The sequence below is a fragment of the Pelophylax lessonae genome (assembly GCF_965119305.1).
Source record: "Pelophylax lessonae genome assembly, chromosome: 5".
Classification (NCBI taxonomy): Eukaryota; Metazoa; Chordata; class Amphibia; order Anura; family Ranidae; genus Pelophylax; species Pelophylax lessonae.
In genome coordinates, this window is record NC_138772.1 from 10,631,836 (window position 1) to 10,651,686 (window position 19,851).

Genomic DNA, 19,851 nt, shown 5'->3' on the forward strand with positions numbered 1-19,851 from the left:
CGGCCGATCGTTCGGCCGACATTCCGTACGTGTGTACGGGGCTTTAGGATATTGAGTTTCATTTGTTGTCAAGCAAAAGGTGCAGTTGCCAAATGCAACAACATTTTGTTTGGCAATGGCGAAGGTTTCGCAGATTGATAGGCATGCTGGAGTAAAATGCTTAGCAGACAGGCCCTACACCACATCTACAGTTGTTTTTATATTTCATGAGGGCAACCTTGGTATATCAATTATCTGTGAAAACTCTAGTTGATAATGTTTTTTTTTTTTAATATTTTTATAAGTACGTTTTTTTTTTTTTTAATGATTTGTTTGGAAACCCCTAAAACTTTCTTCTTTACCAAATTCCCTTATTACACTCTCTACCGCACCCAGATAGGAATGTAACAGAGTTTACACTTCAATTGCTTCTTCAAACAGGCAAAAACATTCTTTAATTTCTGATTAGAGCATTCAGAGATTCATCATAAATATGGTTTTATTGAAAAGAAAAGACAAATGGTGCAAGAAAATATTTACAGAAAAGATATTAGACAGAAATTAGCAACAGTAAAATAAATGGGATTAAAAGTGAAAAATAATGATTGCCTGGTCCTTTGGTTCTATATGTCCAATATGCTTGCAGAGTAAGACCAATCTGAGTATCAGAGTCAATGGCTCTCAGAAACGTGACTTTCAATATCCTTAGCTTCTTTTGTTGTCAAGCAAAAGGTGCAGTTGGCAAATGCAAAAACATTTTGTTTGGCAGTGGCAAAGGTTTCGCAGATTGATCGGCATGCTGGAGTAAAGTTCTTAGCAGACAGGCCCTACATCAAATCTACAGTTGTTTTTATATTTCATGAGGGCAACCTTGGTATATCAATTATCTGTGAAAACTCAAGTTGATGATAGTTTTTTTTTTTGTTTTATATTGTAAGTATTTATTTTTTTTAATGATTTGTTTGGAAACACCTAAAGCTTTCTTCTTTACCAAGTTCCCTCTCTCTGCCGCGCTCAGACAGGAATGTAACAGAGTTTACACTTCAATTGCTTCTTTAACCACTTAAGCCCTGGAGGATTTGGCTGCTTAAAGACCAGGGGGTATTTTGCGTGTTTTTTTTTTTTTTTTTTTACTGCGTGAATTTAACGGACAATTGCGTGGTCGTGCGACGCTGTACCTAAACAAATTTGACGTCCTTTTTTTCCCACAAACAGAGCTTTCTTTTGGTGGTATTTGAGCACCTGTGCGATTTTTTACTTTTTGCGCTATAAACAAAAAAAGAGCGTCAATTTTGCAAAAATAATATTTTTCACATTTTTGTTTGGTAAAAAAAATCGCAAAAAGCGTATTTTGATTGGTTTGCGCAAAAGTTATCGCGTTTACTAACAAAGGGAAAGATTTTTGTCATTTTTGGTGTGTTTTTTTTGAACGCGTAATGGCGGCGATCTGCGATTTTTTTTTTTTTTTTTTTTTTTTTTTTTTTGCGGTACTGCGACATTGCGGCGGACAGATCGGACCCTTGACTGACATTTTTGACACTTTTGAGGTTACCAGGGACATTACTGCAGTAATCAGTGCTATATATATGCACTGTTACTGCAAAAATGACACTGGCAGGGAAGGGGTTAACTGTACTGGAGAGGGAGGGGTTAAGTGTGTCCAAGGGGCGTGCTTTCTACTGTGAAGGGACATGGCTTGAGGTGTAAAAACAGAGATCAAGGGTTCTACATAGTAGAACCGTCTGATCTTCATTTTTACACCATGGAGAATGACAGGCGGCTTGTTTACATTAGCCGCCTGACTTTCTCCCTTCACCGGAGCGATCGTGAGTGACCGGCGGACGATCTGGTCCACCGGTCACACGCACTAACTTGTCAGTGAACGAGCCGGGGCGGGCGTGCGCCCGCCCGCAATTGGCTCACAAGTCAGTGACAGGCGAGTGACGTACCCCTACGTCACTCTGCCTGGCCGGGGCCGACCGCCGCAGTATATAGTCGTACGGCGGTCGGCAACCGGTTAAACAGGCAAAAACATTCTTTCATTTCTGATTAGAGCATTCAGAGATTCATCGTAAATATGGTTTTATTGAAAAGAAAAGAGTGGTGCAAGAAAATATTTACAGAAAAGATATTAGACCGAAATTAGCAACAGTTAAATAAATGGGATTAAAAGTGAAAAATAATGATTGCCTGGTCCTTTGGTTCTATATGTCCAATATGCTTGCAGAGTAAGACCAATCTGAGTATCAGAGTCAATGGCTCTCAAAAACGTAACTCTCAATATTCTTAGTTTCATTCGTTGTCAAACGAAAGGTGCAGTTGTCAAATGCAACAACATTCTGTTGGCCATGGAGAGGGTGTTGCAGATTGATAGGCATGCTGGAATAAAATGCTTAGCAGACACACCCTACACCACAGCAATTCCACAGACCACATCTAAACTCAAAACCAAAAATGTAATCTATTACAGCTTACTATTCCTTCATGTATTGGCTGCATTAGATTTCTATTAACTAGCTTCTCGAGCTTTATTTTTACTTGGTAATCTTTTAAATAACTCGCTTCCTGTCCCTGGGTGACTGCGTCACTCCTCCATATTATCTATAAAGGGAGCCATGGTTGTCACCCTAGGCTGCACTCCTTACATGGACTACAAACCTGTCCGTATCCCTTCATCTTCTTTACATGGGGGGCAAGTGGTAGATGACAGCAGATAGGTAGGAAGGAAGGAAGTTATTCTTTGTGCAGCTCACAGGAAGTAACAAGGACATGGTATTTCTGGGAAGATTAACAAATATTTTCTGAATATGAAAAAATTAAAACTAATGCAGCCAACACATCTAAGGACTGCAAGCTACCATTTATTCCCTTTTTGTTCCTAGGTTTAGGCTTCCTTCAATGATATGAAGTTTGCCAGTACCGTATGCTGGAAAACAGCCCCACATCATGATGTTCCCTCCTCCAAACTTCACTCTTGGTATGGAGGTGTTTTTGGGGTGATGTGCCATTTAACCTTCAAACATGGTGTGTGTTATGGCACCCAAAGAGTTAAATTTTGGTCTCATCTGAGCAGACTATATTCTCCCAGTATTTCACAGGCTTGTCTAAATGTTGTGCTGCAAACTTTAAACACGCTTCAACATGCTTTTTCTTCAGCAGTGGAGTCTTGCGTGGTGAGCGTGCATACAGGCCATGGCAGTTGAGTGCATTACCTATAGTTTTTCTTGAAACAATTGTATCTGCCAATTCCAGGTCTTTCTGCAGCTCTCCACAAGTGGCCCTTGGCTCTTTGCCAACTCTTCTGATAATTCTTTTTACTCCTCTGTCAGAAATTTTGCGAGGAGCACCTGGCCATGGTGAAATAATGTTGTTTCCTCTTCCAGATTATGACCCCAACAGTGCTCACTGGAACATTAGGAAGTTTAGAAATCTTTCTGTAACCAATGCCATCACTATGTTTTGCAACAGTAAGGTTGCAAAGCTCTTTGCTTTTACCCATCATGAGATGTTTCTTGTGTGACACCTTCAGGCCATCAGTTAAGACTGAACCAGCTGGTAATAATTTGCACTGACAAGGGGAAGGATTGCTTTATAATTTCTGATACATTTTAGCTGGTGTCTTGGCTTTCCATGCCTTTTTGCACCTCCCCTTTCTTCATGTTTTCAAAACCTTTTCCCGTGTCCTTCCATTTTATTACACATAACTTCAATTCTGATCATATTTGTTTTGGTTTCTTTGTATGTATTGCATGAGTTGTTACCGACATGTGATAACAAATTTCATATCAATAGCACCTTTAGAAATATATTCACCTAGAAAAATCTTGACATGTTCGATACTTATGTTACCAATAAGAATTTTCATCTGACATGGTTGCACAGTCCAACACCCAGCGTATTGGTAGACATAAATAAATTACAAGTTATAGGAGAGTATGTATGATATAGATATTATATATGTCCAATGTGTTTTATTATCCTCCGGGACCTTGTAATATAGGAGGGTTTGGTGTCTACCCAGTTAGTATCTTCTTATACATTTGTGTAACTACTTTTTTATGAAGGCATCTCCATAACAGCAGATAATATGGAATATAAATCAAAGCTGGGCCTTCTTTTAAAAAAAAAAAAAAGGACTCCGAATTTGTATTACTTCACTAGGCTGTTTATAACACTCTTTTGCAAACTTCTGCATTCCATTTGCACTGCCTGTGTTCTATCAAAGGTCCTTCAAACTAGTCTGCAGCATATCAACTGCATCACCTTCCCTGGCTGCCAACCACAGAGATGAGATTAAAATATGACCACTTTTGTCATCGACTTCAAAATTTTGTTGAAATTAGAGTATCTTTGTGTTCAGTACGACCTCCCTATTCTCCTCACCAGTGTTGGGGTAGTTACTCAAAAAATTTAACTAGTTACTAGTTCTGTAAATTGTAATGAGATTACTTTACTAGTTACTGCATTTGAAAAGTAACTTCACTACTTATTACTTTACTTTTGAAAAAAAATATGAACAAATTCCAATGCACATATTTATTTGTAGTGCACAAAAAAAACAATACAATATTTATTGTTTTATTTATATATATATATATATATATATATATATAACCACAGCGTGCACCCTTTCAATGCCAGAGTGACCACAGCGTGCACCCTTTCAATGCCAGAGTTACCACAGCGTGCCTCCTTTCAATGCCAGAGTGACCACAGCGTGTCCCCAGATTGACCACAGCGTGCCCCCAGAGTGACCACAGCGTGCCCCCAGATTGACCACAGCGTGTCCCCAGATTGACCACAGCGTGCCCCCAGATTGACCACAGCGTGCCCCCAGATTGACCACAGCGTGCCTCCTTTCAATGCCAGAGTGACCACAGCGTGCCCCCAGAGTGACCACAGCGTGCCCCCAGATTGACCACAGCGTGCCCCCAGATTGACCACAGCGTGCCCCCAGATTGAACACAGCGTGCCCCCAGATTGACCACAGTGTGCCTCCTTTCAATGCCAGAGTGACCACAGCGTGTCGCCAGAGTGACCACAGCGTGTCCCTAGATTGACCACAGCGTGCCCCCAGAGTGACCACAGCGTGCCCCCAGAGTGACCACAGCGTGCCCCCAGATTGACCACAGCGTGCCCCCAGATTGACCACAGCATGCCCCCAGAGTGACCACAGCATGCCCCCAGATTGACCACAGCGTGTCCCCAGATTGACCACAGCGTGCCCCCAGATTGACCACAGCGTGCCTCCTTTCAATGCCAGAGTGACCACAGCGTGTCGCCAGAGTGACCACAGCGTGTCCCCAGATTGACCACAGCGTGCCCCCAGAGTGACCACAGCGTGCCCCCAGATTGACCACAGCGTGCCCCCAGAGTGACCACAGCGTGCCCCCAGATTGACCACAGCGTGCCCCCAGATTGACCACAGCGTGCCCCCAGATTGACCACAGCGTGCCTCCTTTCAATGCCAGAGTGACCACAGCGTGTCGCCAGAGTGACCACAGCGTGTCCCTAGATTGACCACAGCGTGCCCCCAGAGTGACCACAGCGTGCCCCCAGATTGACCACAGCGTGCCCCCAAATTGACCACAGCATGCCCCCAGAGTGACCACAGCGTGCCCCCAGATTGACCACAGTGTGCCCCCTTTCAATGCCAGAGTGACCACGCCAGAGAGACCAGTGCACTTACCTGCAGTGGCGGGCGTCTTCTCCTCAGTCCTCCCGCTCTCCTCCTCGGCCACACGATCCCCCGCGTCTCCTCGTCCTCCCGCCTCCTCCTCGTCCACGCGATCCTCCGCGTCTCCTCGTCCTCCTGCCTCCTCCTCGGCCACACGATCCCCCGCGTCTCCTCGTCTTCCCGCCTCCTCCTCGGCCCGCGCGAGATGTCAACGGCTTGGGTAACGCAGGAAAGCGCGTTCCTCAAGCCGAGTAAAGTAATTTAGTTACCGATGTTATGAATGTAACGCGTTACGTTATTACGTTACCAAAAAAAAAAGTAACGTAGTTAACATAACGCGTTACATTGTAACTCGTTACCCCCAACACTGCTCCTCACACAGTTTGGGATTAATCAGTTCTAACTATTGTCACATTGTGGACCTACTAAGAGACGCAAGAACCAAGGGAAGTTCAGTCTTCACCAGGTCATCCCTCACATGGAGTTAGACTGGTTTGGTGATCTCCCTAGTGTAAGGAACACAGGCTCACACTCTGAAGATGTTTGACAGCAAGGATGAACTGAAGGAAAGGTACATGGTCAAGTAGATGCATAGTTGGGGGCAGACAGGAGATTGAGGCTGACATGATTGGTTGGCACAAACAAAGCATCAAGAGATTGGTCAGCAGAGTAGGGGATACAAGACCAAGAGGAAGATAGGAGAAGGGTACCAGGCACAGCAGGAACAAGGGCACCTGGAAGCAGGAATCAAGAACAGAAAACTAGAACAGGGAACTAGAAGCAAAATCCGGGCACAGAAAATAAGAACAGACCACCTAGATATTAGGATTCTGAATTTATGTCTAGTCCCTTATTTTTAGTTGTATTTACCTTGAACATATACAATTCTATGCATTATACAATGTATTGACCTCAATACAACTCTAAAAGTACCGACACATAGAAATTTTTAATTTTTTCATTTTTTTTTTTTTTCTCCTTGTTTTTGTTACTGTTGTTTTTCCTGAACCTGTGAATGCCCGATAGGCTCTGTTTTTTACGATCTTATAAGACCTGAAATAAAAAGAAAAAAAAAAGGAAAACAAGAACAGGGACCTGGAAGCAAAATCCGGGCACAGAAAACAAGAACAGGTACCTGGAAGCAAGAACCAGGCACAGAAAACAAGAACAGGGACCTGGAAGCAAAATCCGGGCACAGAAAACAAGAACAAGGACCTGGAAGCAGGAACTGGGCACAGAAAACAAGAACAGGGACCTAGAAGCAAAAACCGGGCACAGAAAACAAGAACAAGGACCTGAAAGCAGGAACCAGGCACAGAAAACAAGAACAGGAACCTGGAAGCAGGAACAGGGCACAGAAAACAAGAACAGGGACCTAGAAGCAGGAACCGGGACCTGGAAGCAGGTATCGGGCACAGAAAACAAGAACAGGGACCTAGAAACAAAAACCTGGCACAGAAAACAAGAACAGGGACCTAGAAGAAGGAACCAGGACCTGGAAGCAGGTATCAGGCACAGAAAACAAGAACAGGGACCTAGAAGCAAAAACCTGGCACAGAAAACAAGAACAGGGACCTAGAAGCAGGAACTGGGACCTGGAAGCAGGTATCGGGCACAGAAAACAAGAACAGGGACCTAGAAGCAAAAACCAGACACAGAAAACAAGAACAGGGACCTAGAAGCAAAAACCATGGACAGAAGACAAGAACGGGGACCTTGAAGCAAGACCTGGGCACAGAAAACAAGAACAGGCACCTGGAAGCAGTACACTACAAACACCAGGGCCCAGAAACACTAGGAACCCATTTTGCTCAGTCACCTGGCTAAAGCAGAGCACTTCCTTATATGCCATTTAGGGTCATTGTCTGCAGCAGCATATCAGAGGTTCCTGGCCTGTAGTACTGATTTAACGAGGAAGAAGATGAAGTTCCAGATGAGGTCACTGATGTTGCAGATAAAAAAGGAAGTTCCTGCGGGGTCTTTTAGAAGAAAGTGACAGACTTTGGGAACCTGGGAAATCCAGCTTGGACTGACTCCTGCACAACAGCACAGAAAATGGGGACCTGGAAGCAGAAACTGTGCACAGAAGACAGAAACAGGAACCTGGAAGCAGAAACCAGGTACACTACAAACACCGGGCCCCAGAAACACTAGGAACCTGTTTTGCTTAGGCATTTGGCTAAGGCTGAGCACTTTCTTGTATGCCATTTAGGGTCATTGTTTACAAGTACAAATCAGAGATTCCTGGTGATTTATTTAGGATGAGGATGAAGTTACAGATGATGTCACTGATGTGGTAGATAAAAAAGGGAGTTCCGGGAGGGTCTTTGAGAAGAAGGTGAGAGGCAACCGGAGCCCGGGAAGCCATGGCCAAGCCGGGTGTGACCTGTGATATGGGAGCCTTGTGTTCCAATCAAAGACATTGGCACTTTGTTATAAAAAAAAAACAAAAGAAAAAAAAAAGACAAACCATTTAATGGAGAAAGGAGACAAGCAGGAGGTTGGGGCTGGGGGCAGAAAAACTTAGTTGGGTAGAACAAACAAAGCAGGACCATAACCAAGAGATCAGTCAGCAGAGTGATCCCGGAACAAGACCAAGAGGAAGACAGAAGCAGAGAACCAGGCATGGCAGGAGCAACAGCACAGAAACTGGGAACCTGGAAGCAGGAACTGGGCTCCAGAAACAGGGACCTAGAAGCAGAAACCGGGAACAATACAAACACCGGGACCCAGAAAAACTAGGAACCTGTTTTGCTGAGGCATCTGGCTAAAACAGAGCACTTCCTTTTATGCCATTAAGGGTCATTAGGGTTGATTTCCTAAAGACAAATATACTGTGCACTTTGTAAAGTGCAACTGCCCCCTGCAAGTGCAGTTGCTCCAGAGCATAGTAAATAAGGTGCGATTTCACTTTGCAAAGAATACCCAATCATGTGCAAGGAAAAAAGACAGTATTTCTCTTTCATTCATCGATGGACACAGCGCTCAATAAACCATAACTCGTGGGTTATACTGCCTCCTCCAGGAGTAGGACCAGGCAGAACAAAAAACACCTGGCTATGCCCATGGGCCATTATCAGCAGGTAAATAATCCCTCTCTCTGCTCTAGGTTATCAGTTTTTTTTTTTTTAATTATTTTTATTGAGTTTTATAACAACATACAAAACAGAGCCATTTGGGCATACCCCGGCTCAAACAAAACAAAACAACGAAAAAGAGAAACAAAAAGAACATAAAAAAAGGGGGGGGGAACCCCCCCCCCCCAAAAAAAAACCCCAACAGTGGCTGCAGCTCAAAGGTAGTCCAGAGTATCACAGGTAAGTACCGAGTCTACTAAGCATTGGTGTTCCCAATCGTGGTCCAGTACGTACTGTAAATCAAAAATTCACAGCGCAATGCATAAATACAAGTAAACCTAAGTGGCTGGTCGAGACACATCAACCGCCGGAGCCGAGGAATCGTCTGCGGTATCTGCAGCATCTAACCACAGATCCCACACTTTGTGGAATTTCTTGGAACATCCCCTAAACTTGTACACCGCTTTATATAGAGGTATCATGGAGTTCACAAGTGTCTTCCATTGTGATAACGTCGGGACCCCAGGGGCTCTCCAACGCATCACCACCAGTTTCCTGGCATAGAAGAGCAGAAGCCCCAGGAGGGTACGTGTAGCGACAGTGTGGGCCAGCGCGTTCACAAGCCCCAAAATAGGTTATCAGTTTTAATCTGTCTAGAAGTAGATACTTTGGCATCTGCGGATGCTTCTTTTGGCCGCAAAGTTTTGCAGGCTGCTGTTTAAGAGGGACTGTTCCCTCTTGAGGGGTGTTTTTTTCTTTAAACCTTTCTTTTTTAGACGGGGCTTCTGTGACCCGGTTAAGGCTCCTTTGTCCTCGTTAAGGGCACTTATGTTTAGCCTTGGGTTGTTTTCCCCACCCCTCATTTTTCTTTTGGCACTGCTTTTGGCCGTCCCACTAGTTAGGATTTATGGAGCGGTGTCTGTCGATGAACAAATGAGAAAATGGGATTTTTGTACTTACCATAAAATCCATTTCTCCGAGTTCATCAACGGACACAGCACCCACCCCTCTGTTCTGATCTTTCTAATACTGCTTGCTACTAAACCGATTACCTAGGGCAGAGAGAGGGGGGTTCTATACCAAGCTGAAGACGGCCCATCGGCATAGCCAGGTGTTTTTGATTCTGCCTAGTCCTACTCCTGTAGAAGGAAATATAACCCACTAGTTATGATTTATGAAGCGCTGTGTCCGTCCATGAACTCAGAGAAATGGATTTTAGGTAAGTTTAAAAATCCAATTTTTTTGCTTGCACCTGATTGGATGATGGAAGTCAGCAGAGCTTCTACTCATTCACTAAAGTGCACAGTCTTTTTCCCTTTAGTAAATCAACCCTATTGTCTGGTGCACATCAGAGGCCTGTAGTACTGATTTAATGAGGAAGAAGATGAGGTTCCAGATGAGGTCACTGATGTTTCAGATAAAAAAAAGAGAGTTTCGGGAGAGTTTTCCAGAAGAAGGTGACAGACAACAGGATTCCGGGAAGCCATGGCCCAGTTCTGTCTGACCTGTGACATGGGAGCCTTGAGTTCAATCAAAGACATTGGCACTTCGTTATAAAACAAAAAAGCTCTCCAATGACATAAAGACAAGAAACAGTTTTAAGAAAATAAAACTATCTTTTGCACATCTGTGGTAGTGAAGGGTTGGTGAGAATGGAAATGATAGGAAAACTGGTGGTATGGTCCTCTGTCTTTGGACTTTCCTTCTCACTAATGGTCTGGTTGATTAACCGGTTGCCGACAGCCCCGGCCAGGCAAAGTGACGTATGGGTGCGTCACTTGCCTGTCAGTTGCTTGTGAGCCAATAGCGGGCGAGCGCGCGCCCGCGCCCCGGCTCGTTCCCTTTGGAAGTCCATGCATGTACATCGGGTCCGCCGGTCACTCGGCGATCGTCGGTGGAGAGGGAGAAAGGCAGGCGGCTAATGTAAACAAGCCGCCTGTCATTCTCCCGTGTAGGAATAGTGATCATACGGTTCTACTATGTAGGACCGTTGATCACTGTTCCTACACCAGTAACCATGTCCAATCACAGTTAGAAGCATGCCCCTAGGGACACACTTAACCCCTCCTTCCCCAATAAAGTCAACCCCTTCCCTGCCAGTGTCAGTTTGCAGTAACAGTGCATATATATAGCACTGATTACTGTAGTAATGTCACTGGTAACCCCAAAAGTGTCAAAAATGTCAGTCAAGGGTCCGATTTGTCCGCCGCAATGTCGCAGTACCGCAAAAAAAATCGCAGATTGCCGCCATTACGTGTTTAAAAAAAAAAACATCAAAAATGACAAAAATCTTTCCCTTAGTAAACGCAATAACTTTTGCGCAAAAATCAAAATACGCTTTTTGCGATTTTTTTTTTTTTTTTTTTTTTACCAAACCTATGTAGCATAAAACAAATTGGCCGAAAATGTTAAAAAATTTTGATTTTTACATTTTTTTTTTTGGGGAATTTCCTATAAAAAAATTTGAAAAATATTGTTATTTTTTGCAAAATTGTCGCTCTTTTTTTGTTTATAGCGCATGATCAAAAGATCGCACAGGTGATCAAATACCACCAAAAGAAAGCTCTGTTTGTGGGAAAAAAAGGACGTCAAATTCGTTTAGGTACAGCGTCGCGCGACCGCGCAATTGTCCCTTAATGTCACGCAGTGCCGAATTGTAAAATAGGCCCTGGTCAGGAAGGGGGTAAAATCTTCCGGGGCTTAAGTGGTTAAAGTGTAAAGTAAGCATCCAATCAAATTCCGCAAATTTCAAAAAATGAAAGCTTTTCCTGTTCATGATCGGATGATTTGAATTGAGAACAGGTTCATCTTATTTTGGTAAATGAGGCATTTAATGAGAAGGGAGGTCCAACACACCATGGTGGGACACAGCTTTTTAAAGTGATACTAAACAGAGAAGCATTCGTTGGCATAATTCATTCACATAAATAATTTATATCATTCCTCTGTATTTTTTATTTTTTTTTAACCCCCTGTCCCTTTTTTCTGCAGTGCTGTTGTGTGGTCACATTATCTTTCATTGTTCTTTAGCAAAGATCCTTGGGGGAGGGGCTTCTATTACTCTACAGTGTGAGTCTGTGTCTGCAAAGCACTGATTGGTGCTGTGGCGTCCCATGCCTAAAAAAAACACAGTTTCAGAAGAGCAATTCAGATTTGATTATAAGTATAAAAAAACTGTTTAACAGCTCCCAATAAGTCGTGAGTTTCTTAGTGAACATAATCAATCACCATACTATATCCCACCCTGATAGTGTTTAGCAATAGGTAGACATAGAGAAGGAGGGAGGGGATGGTCATTTATTACTGTGTATGCACCCACATGTGTGACTCTATAGTCATGTGATAAGAAAAAGGAGGAAATGAAGACCTTAGAAAGGAACTGAAATTGAGCATGCTCCATAGATGACACCTGGTGGTCTACTTAGCAGCCTGCAGTGGAGACACAGAGAAGATGGGAGGGACAGCTGAAGGCAGGATCAACCAGGTATATTTCACTCTACACAAAACAAATTCTTTGGCAGCTTTGCGGGTATGAACACTCTTTTAAGCCTGGTACACACTACCAGTGGGTTGAGCGAACAAAAACCTGACAGCTCTGGTTGGAGCCGTTGTACTAACTATCCGACTTTAGTACAGCGATCCCCCTGCTGTTCTTTTGTGTTCTGACAGGGGGACGCCCCGTGCCAGAATACTCTAGTCAGTGCTCCCAGGGCTGATTGGGAGCCGGTCAGCTGCTGGTTTTTCTGTCAGACTGGCTGCCATACACACGGGCCGAATGTTGGCTGGTTTTTATTGAACTGGCCAATGTCCCCCTACATTCGGCTCATTTGTTCAGGGCTTTATATACAATGCCTTGAAAAAGTATTCATACCCCTTGAAATTTTCCACATTTTGTCATGTTACAACCAATTATTGGGATTTTATGTGATAGACCGACACAAAGTGGCACATAATTGTGAAGTGTAAGGAAAATGATAAATGGTTTTCAACATTTTTTAAAAATAAATCTGTGAAAAGTATGGCTGCATTTGTATTCACCCCCCTTTACTCTGATACCCCCCTAACTAAAATCTAGTGGAACCAATTGCCTTCAGAAGTCACCTAATTAGTAAATAGAGTCCACCTGTGTGTAATTTAATCTCAGTATAAATACAGCTGTTCTGTGAAGCCCTCAGAGGTTTGTTAGAGAACCTTAGTGAACAAACAGCATCATGAAGGCCAAGGGACACACCAGGCAAGTCAGGGATAAAGTTGTGGAGAAGTATAAAGCAGGGTTAGGTTATAAAAAAATCTCCCAAGCTTTGACCATCTCACAGAGCGCTGTTCAATCCATCACCGGAAAATGTAAATAGTATGGCACAACTGCAACCCTACCAAGACATGGCCTAAACTGACCGGCCCGGCAAGGAGAGCATTAATCAGAGAAGCAGCCAAGAGGCCCATGGTAACTCTGGAGGAGTTGCAGAGATCCACAGCTCAGGTGGGAGAATCTGTCCACAGGACAACTAATAGTCGTGTTCTCCACAAATCTGCCCTTTATGGAAGAGTGACAAGAAGAAAGCCATTGGTGAAAGAAAGTCATAAGAAGTCCTGCTATAAATATGCACTGTTACTGTCAAAATGACACTGGCAGGGAAGGGGTTACCTTTATTGGTGATCAAGGGGTTAAGTGTGTCCCTAGGGGCGTGATTCTAACTGTCAGGGGGCGTGGCTTGTTAGATCATCACAGAGACATACGATCCTACATAGGATCGCATAGCCCCTGTGATGATCTATGGGAGAATGACAGACGGTTGTGTTTACATCAGCCGTCTGTCTTTCTCTCTCTCCTGAGGGAGATCGCGAGTGGCCGGCGGACATCGGAGCCGCCGGTCCCACGTGCGGGAATGGCAGGGAACGAGCAGGGGCGGGAGACGCACCGGTACGTCACTTTGCCTGTAGGGGGCTGACTGCCGCAGTATATAGTCGTGCGGCAGTTGGCAAGTGGTTAAGGTATGTATTTCATAATGAGCCTAGTATGCGATGCCTTTGTCTTACAGGATTTTTTTTTTTTTTTTGGGGGGGCGGGGGGGGGGGGGGTTACTCCCTTTTGAAGGGGATAAATCCTTCCAGGGCTGAAGTGGTTAATATGACACAAACATGCCAACAATGTAAAACACGTCAGTAACACATCCTGATGGAATAGGCGCGTTACCGTGCGTTCGTGGTATCTAGAATTTCAAAGTGCGTCTAAATGAGACCTAATGGTACAGAAGATTTCTTAACAAAGTGATAAAAAAAGAAACAAAATATCATAAACAGGAAAAACAAACAATCAAAAATCTATAAATAGACTTCATTGCCAAAGATAAATACACACAAAGAGGATCTATAAATAGACTTCATTACTGAGGATAACAATGTAATACAATGTAGAATGTTTGCTTTGTTTTCCGTTTCCTCCTATTAATGCTGTAAAAATATATTATTTTCTATACAAACCGCAGACACAGAGAGGTAAGAAATCTGCTTTATTCTAGATAGGTAGTAATAATACAACACACTTTACTGATCTATATACTGTATATACACACTGCATGGAATAGATGCTGGTAGTGAAAGGGTTAAGTGGGAAGGTGTAGGAGGGGGGAGGGGGAGGTGTGGACCGCCCCTTCCTCTCCATACACTGTATACAATGTGCTTCCTGGATGGAGATCTCCACCACTGACCACCGAATGAGACCGTCCATCCATCCCACCGAGCCGGGGTCACCGGACACCAATCTGTATGTATGGACTCTGCACAGTACCACTTCTCCTGTCCTGTATGTCGGGTGTAATTCTCAGTATCTGTTCTTATTCTGTATGTATGGGCTATGCACAGTACTACTTCTCTTGTCCTGTATGCCGGGTGTAATTCTCAGTATCTGTTACTATTCTGTATGTATGGACTCTGCACAGTACTACTTCTCCTGTCCTGTATGCCGGGTGTAATTCTCGGTATTATGTATTCTGCAGAGCTGTGCATGCCATGATATAATGTCTTGCAGTGGTGGAGATTCTCCTATCCGCCGGTATTTATTTATTTCAGGTACTTGTATAGCGTGGCCAATTTACGCAGCGCTTTACATATACATTGTACATTCACATCAGTCCCTGCCCTCAAGGAGCTTACAATCTAAGGTCCCTAACTCCCATTCATACACATATTCGGGACAATTTACCAAACAGCATGTCTTTGGAGTGTGGGAGGAAACCGGAGTACCCAGAGGAAACCCATACAGGCACAGGGAGAACATGCAGACTCTAGGCAGGTAGTCCCGTGGATGGGATTTGAACCAACAACCCCAGTGCCGCTCGGTGAAAGTGCTAACCACTTAGCCCTTGTGCTTATATTATATATATATATATATTATAATACAGCAGTGGCAGCTGGTGTTCCATGGGCCGGGGGGGGGGGCGGCAGTCAAACCACAGCATACCCCCCCCCCCGGGTCGCCGGCTCACTCACCCTGGACTGACGTGGAGGGCAGGCAGTGGCGGCAGCTTCCCCCTCGGTCTCCTCCGTAGGTCGTGCTTCCCCTGCGTCTCCTCCCTCCTCCTCCTCGGCCAATAGCATGGCTTCTCCTTTCGGCCAATCAGGAAATAGGTCTCAGGACCCGCTTTCTGATTGGCCAGGAGGAGAATCCGTGTGACAATAGCGAATATTTATTCGCTATTGTCACATTACTGGGTGGGCTCGGGGCGCAGTGCTCTGCGCCCCGACCCACCCTTTTTTGAAGCCTATTAGAGCCTCTGGCTCTAATCACGTGCTTCAAAAAAAAAAAAAAAACCCATTGGAATCCATGCGTCCGGTAATCATTCTGATTACCAGTTGTGAAAGGTAATACCCCTTGGTAGGTACACTTCTGCTGGCCAGCCTCCCTTCAACCTGTAATGAATATGAGCATTCAGAAATAAGACATCAGACTCAGATAGGGGCCAGACGCATGGGTGTGGGGGGGGGCGGCACCCCTACGCCCCCCAATGGATGGGCCGCCACCATTATACAGCAAGGTCGACTCCCCCTCTGTGTATTATGACATCTTTATGGTCAGTAGACAATCAGAGCCATCCATGCTGGTGATGTAATAGTTCCATACGTTGGAAGAGTCTTCCCCCACCTCCACCTATTACTATAGTAAAATGTAGCAGCAGGAAAACTCTGCGCATTATTAGTGCATCATGGGGCTGTGATCAATGTGTGTAGCAAATGGAAGTGACTGGAGGAAACATTTCCATGGTGGCCATGGACATATGGTGGGAGAGTCTTCCCCAACCATCATGTGTTGGACTCTACCACTATGTCCACTGTAACCCCATTAATGTGTCCACTCTACTTGGGTATATGATGTGAACCCCGCACTGGAGAACCACTGATGACCATAAAGATCTGGGGGGTGTAGGGCACATTCGGGTGGAAGTTTTAAAATGTGACTGACTTTTTGTTTATTCTTATAGAAACAATCCTCCCCCCGGAATATCCGGCACCTCTGTAGGTATCGCGGTTCTATTGCCCCGTCTTGTCCTCAGAGGATGGAGGAGGAAAGGAAGAAGATGGTGGAGAGGATATTGAGTCTTACTATGGAGTTCATCTACCTGATGACGGGAGAGGTGAGGAGAATTCTGGGAATTTCATAGTGACGTCAATTGTATACCAACCAGAATAATTTCTTGTAAGGCTGGGTTCACATACTCTATATTACCAAAAGTATTGGGACGCCTGCCATTACACACACATGAACTTTAATGGCATCCCAGTCTTAGTCCGTAGGGTTCAATATTGAGTTGGCCCACCCTTTGCAGCTATAACAGCTTCAACTCTTCTGGAAAGGCTGTCCACAAGGTTTAGGAGTGTGTCTATGGGAATGTCTGGCTCGCAGTCTCCGTTCTTATAAATCCCAAAGGTTACAGAGTAGTTGCGGTTGAATAAAGACACTAGTCCATGGGTGTCCAACCTTTTGGCTTCTCTGGGCCACATTGAGTGTAGCGAAATTTTCTCGGGCCCCATATAAAATATATACTATAGTTAAGGTATATAAGTAATAAAACTTTGCCTTGCCCTTCCCAAGCAGCCACCCCCCCCGCACTAATTTAACACAACTAGAGGATGATGAAATGAAATGGAATCAGTATATGGAGGTTTACTTCTTCTGAGAGATATTAAAGGAACACTCTAACCAGTGATTTGAAGTGGTGATGGTGGGAGGAGTCAGAAACATTGCACATGCTGGGATAGTTACAGGTACGTGCTGGGGTATAGTTGCACCCCTAGCACATATGACTTAGGCAGGCAGAAAATGTCATGTCCTTATTCATACATGTATGAACAAGGACATGACAAACACAACTAGTTATTAAAAAACAATTTACACATGCTAATGCACAAACCTTTTCTACTTATTTTGCAGACTGCTGATGGTTACTGCTGGCTGTTACTGCTGGCGGGTAATGCTGGTTATGCAGGCACTGCTGGTCATGACGTCGGGTACTGCTGGAGGAAGCAGCAGCTGCAGTAGAGAGCAGAGCTGCTGCTTCCAGTATGACTCCTGTCACAGGCGGAGGAGGGGTGCATTTCATATCACTCCGCCTGTGACAGAGCCGGAACAATACAGGAAGCAGCGGCTCTGTTACTGACTGCAGACATCCTAAGTCTCCCGCAGCAGCCGGGGGATCGCACTGCACTTGCAGCCTAGTGCATGCCCATCCAATGCAGCCTCACCAGTGCATGCCCATCCAATGCAGCCTGATCAGTGCCCATCCAATGCAGCTTCACCAGTGCATGCCCATCCAATGCAGCCTGATCAGTGCCCATCCAATGCAGCCTCACCAGTGCCCATCCAATGCAGCCTCACCAGTGCGTGCCTATACAATGCAGCCTCACTAGTGCATGCCCATCCAATGCAGCCTGATCAGTGCCCATCCAATGCAGCCTCACCAGTGCCCAAGCAATGCAGCCTCACCAGTGCGTGCCTATACAATGCAGCCTCACTAGTGCATGCCCATCCAATGCAGCTTCACCAGTGCGTGCCCATCCAATTCAGCCTGATCAGTGCCCATCCAATGCAGCCTCACCAGTGCGTGCCCATACAATGCAGCCTCAATAGTGCATGCCCATCCAGTGCAGCTTCACACATGCGTGCCCATCCAATGCAGCCTGATCAGTGCCCATCCAATGCAGTCTCACAAGTGCATGTCCATCCAATGCAGCCTGATCAGTGCCCATCCAATGCAGTCTCACAAGTGCATGCCCAACCAATGCAGCCTGATCAGTGCCCATCCAATGCAGTCTCACAAGTGCATGCCCATCCAATGCAGCCTGATTAGTGCCCATCCAATGCAGCCTCACCAGTACATGCCCATCCAATGCAGTCTGCAATGAAGAGAAAGGAAAGCAGCTGGATTACACAGAGCGGGGATCTCCCGCTTACCGTTGTCATACGAAGTCCTACCTGCTGTCTATCATAGGAGCCGGTCCGGGTGGTGGGGCTTCGAATGACAGCAGCCACCGGGTAAGCAGGAGATCCCCAATCTGTTTGTAATCTGGTGGGGCTCGCCCCACCCCCTCCCCTCCTCTCCCCTTCGAGGCAGCCTCTGCCTACAGTTAGTTGGAAGCCGCTGTGGCCGTGCCCCAAACTCAAATTCCTTCCTCCCCAGCAAAAAATAAAAATAAATTGTCAGGGGGCAGTGGGCCGCATTGCCTGCGGTTCCGGGCCACAGGTTGGACACGCCTGCACTAGTCCATCCAGTTCAACTCTGTAAGATGTTTTATTGGGTTGAGGTCAAGACTCTGTGTAGGCCTAGCCAAATGCAAAGCTAGTGAAAAACAGTTAGAAAAGATGAATAGAGACAAAAAACGTCAGTGGCCTCCTCCTGTAAAACCATTCCTGTTTTGGAGGTCGACCCATTGTTACATAGTTACATAGTTAGTCAGGTTGAAAAAAGACACAAGTCCATCTGGTTCAACCAAAAAAAAAAAAAAAAACAGTACTGAAAACCCAACCATACAATCCCATATACACAATTCTATACCCGCAGTTGATCCAGAGGAAGGCGAAAATAAACCCCAGCAATGCATGATCCAATTTACTACAGCAGGGGAAAAAAATCCTTCCTGATCCCCGAGAGGCAATCAGATATTCCCTGGATCAACTTTACCTAAAAAATTTTTTAGTACCCATTTATATTATGTACACCTAGGAAAGAATCCAGGCCTTTTTTAAAGCAATCTACTGAGCTGGCCAGAACCACCTCTGGAGGGAGTCTATTCCACATTTTCACAGCTCTTACTGTGAAGAAACTTTTCTGTATTTGGAGACGAAATCTGTTTTCCTCTAGACATAAAGAGTGCCCCCCTTGTCCTCTGTGATGACCTTAAAGTGAACAACTCAACACTAAGTTCACTATATGGACCCCTTCAGTATTTATACATGGTGATCATATCCCCCATATGTATTTATACATGGTGATCATATCCCCCTTAATCTCCCCTTCTCAAGAGAGAATAAATTCAGTTCATCTAATCTTTTCTCATAGCTGAGGTCCTCCATGCCTCTTATCAGTTTGGTTGCCCTTCTCTGCACTTTCTCCAGTTCCCCGATATCCTTTTTAAGAACTGGTGCCCAAAACTGAACTGCATATTACAGATGAGGTCTTACTAATGATTTGTACAGGGGCAAAATTATATATCTCTCTCTGGAGTCCATGCCTCTGTTAATACAAGAAAGGACTTTGCTTGCTTTGGAAACCGCAGCTTGGCATTGCATGTTATTATTAAGCTTATGATCTACCAGAACACCCAGATCCTTCTCCGCTATGGATTCCCCCAGATCCTTCTCCGCTATGGATTCCCCCAGATCCTTCTCCGCTATGGATTCCCCCGGATCCTTCCCAGCTATGGATTCCCCCAGATCCTTCTCCACTATGGATTCCCCCAGTTCTACTCCCCCTAGTATGTATGAGGCATGCATATTTTTAGCCCCCAAGTGCAGAACTTTACATCTATCAACATTAAACCTCATTTGCCACATAGTTGCCCAATGAAACAGTGCATTGAGGTCGGCTTGTAAATTGGAGACATCCTGTAAGAAAGTTATTGCAC

At 44.9% G+C, this 19,851-nt stretch overlaps 1 protein-coding gene across 1 annotated transcript in view; it reads left to right on the forward strand.

Moving 5' to 3' along the window:
• The window catches only part of LOC309556404 (uncharacterized protein), a 57,179-nt gene that overhangs the window by 30,277 nt on the left and 7,051 nt on the right, over nucleotides 1-19,851 (forward strand). The window contains exons 6-9 of the mRNA XM_082258867.1: nucleotides 3,309-3,446; nucleotides 6,775-7,061; nucleotides 7,917-7,994; nucleotides 16,212-16,364. Coding sequence (XP_082114993.1) covers nucleotides 3,309-3,446; nucleotides 6,775-7,061; nucleotides 7,917-7,994; nucleotides 16,212-16,364 — 656 coding nt within the window. The remainder of the gene's footprint in view (nucleotides 1-3,308; nucleotides 3,447-6,774; nucleotides 7,062-7,916; nucleotides 7,995-16,211; nucleotides 16,365-19,851) is intronic.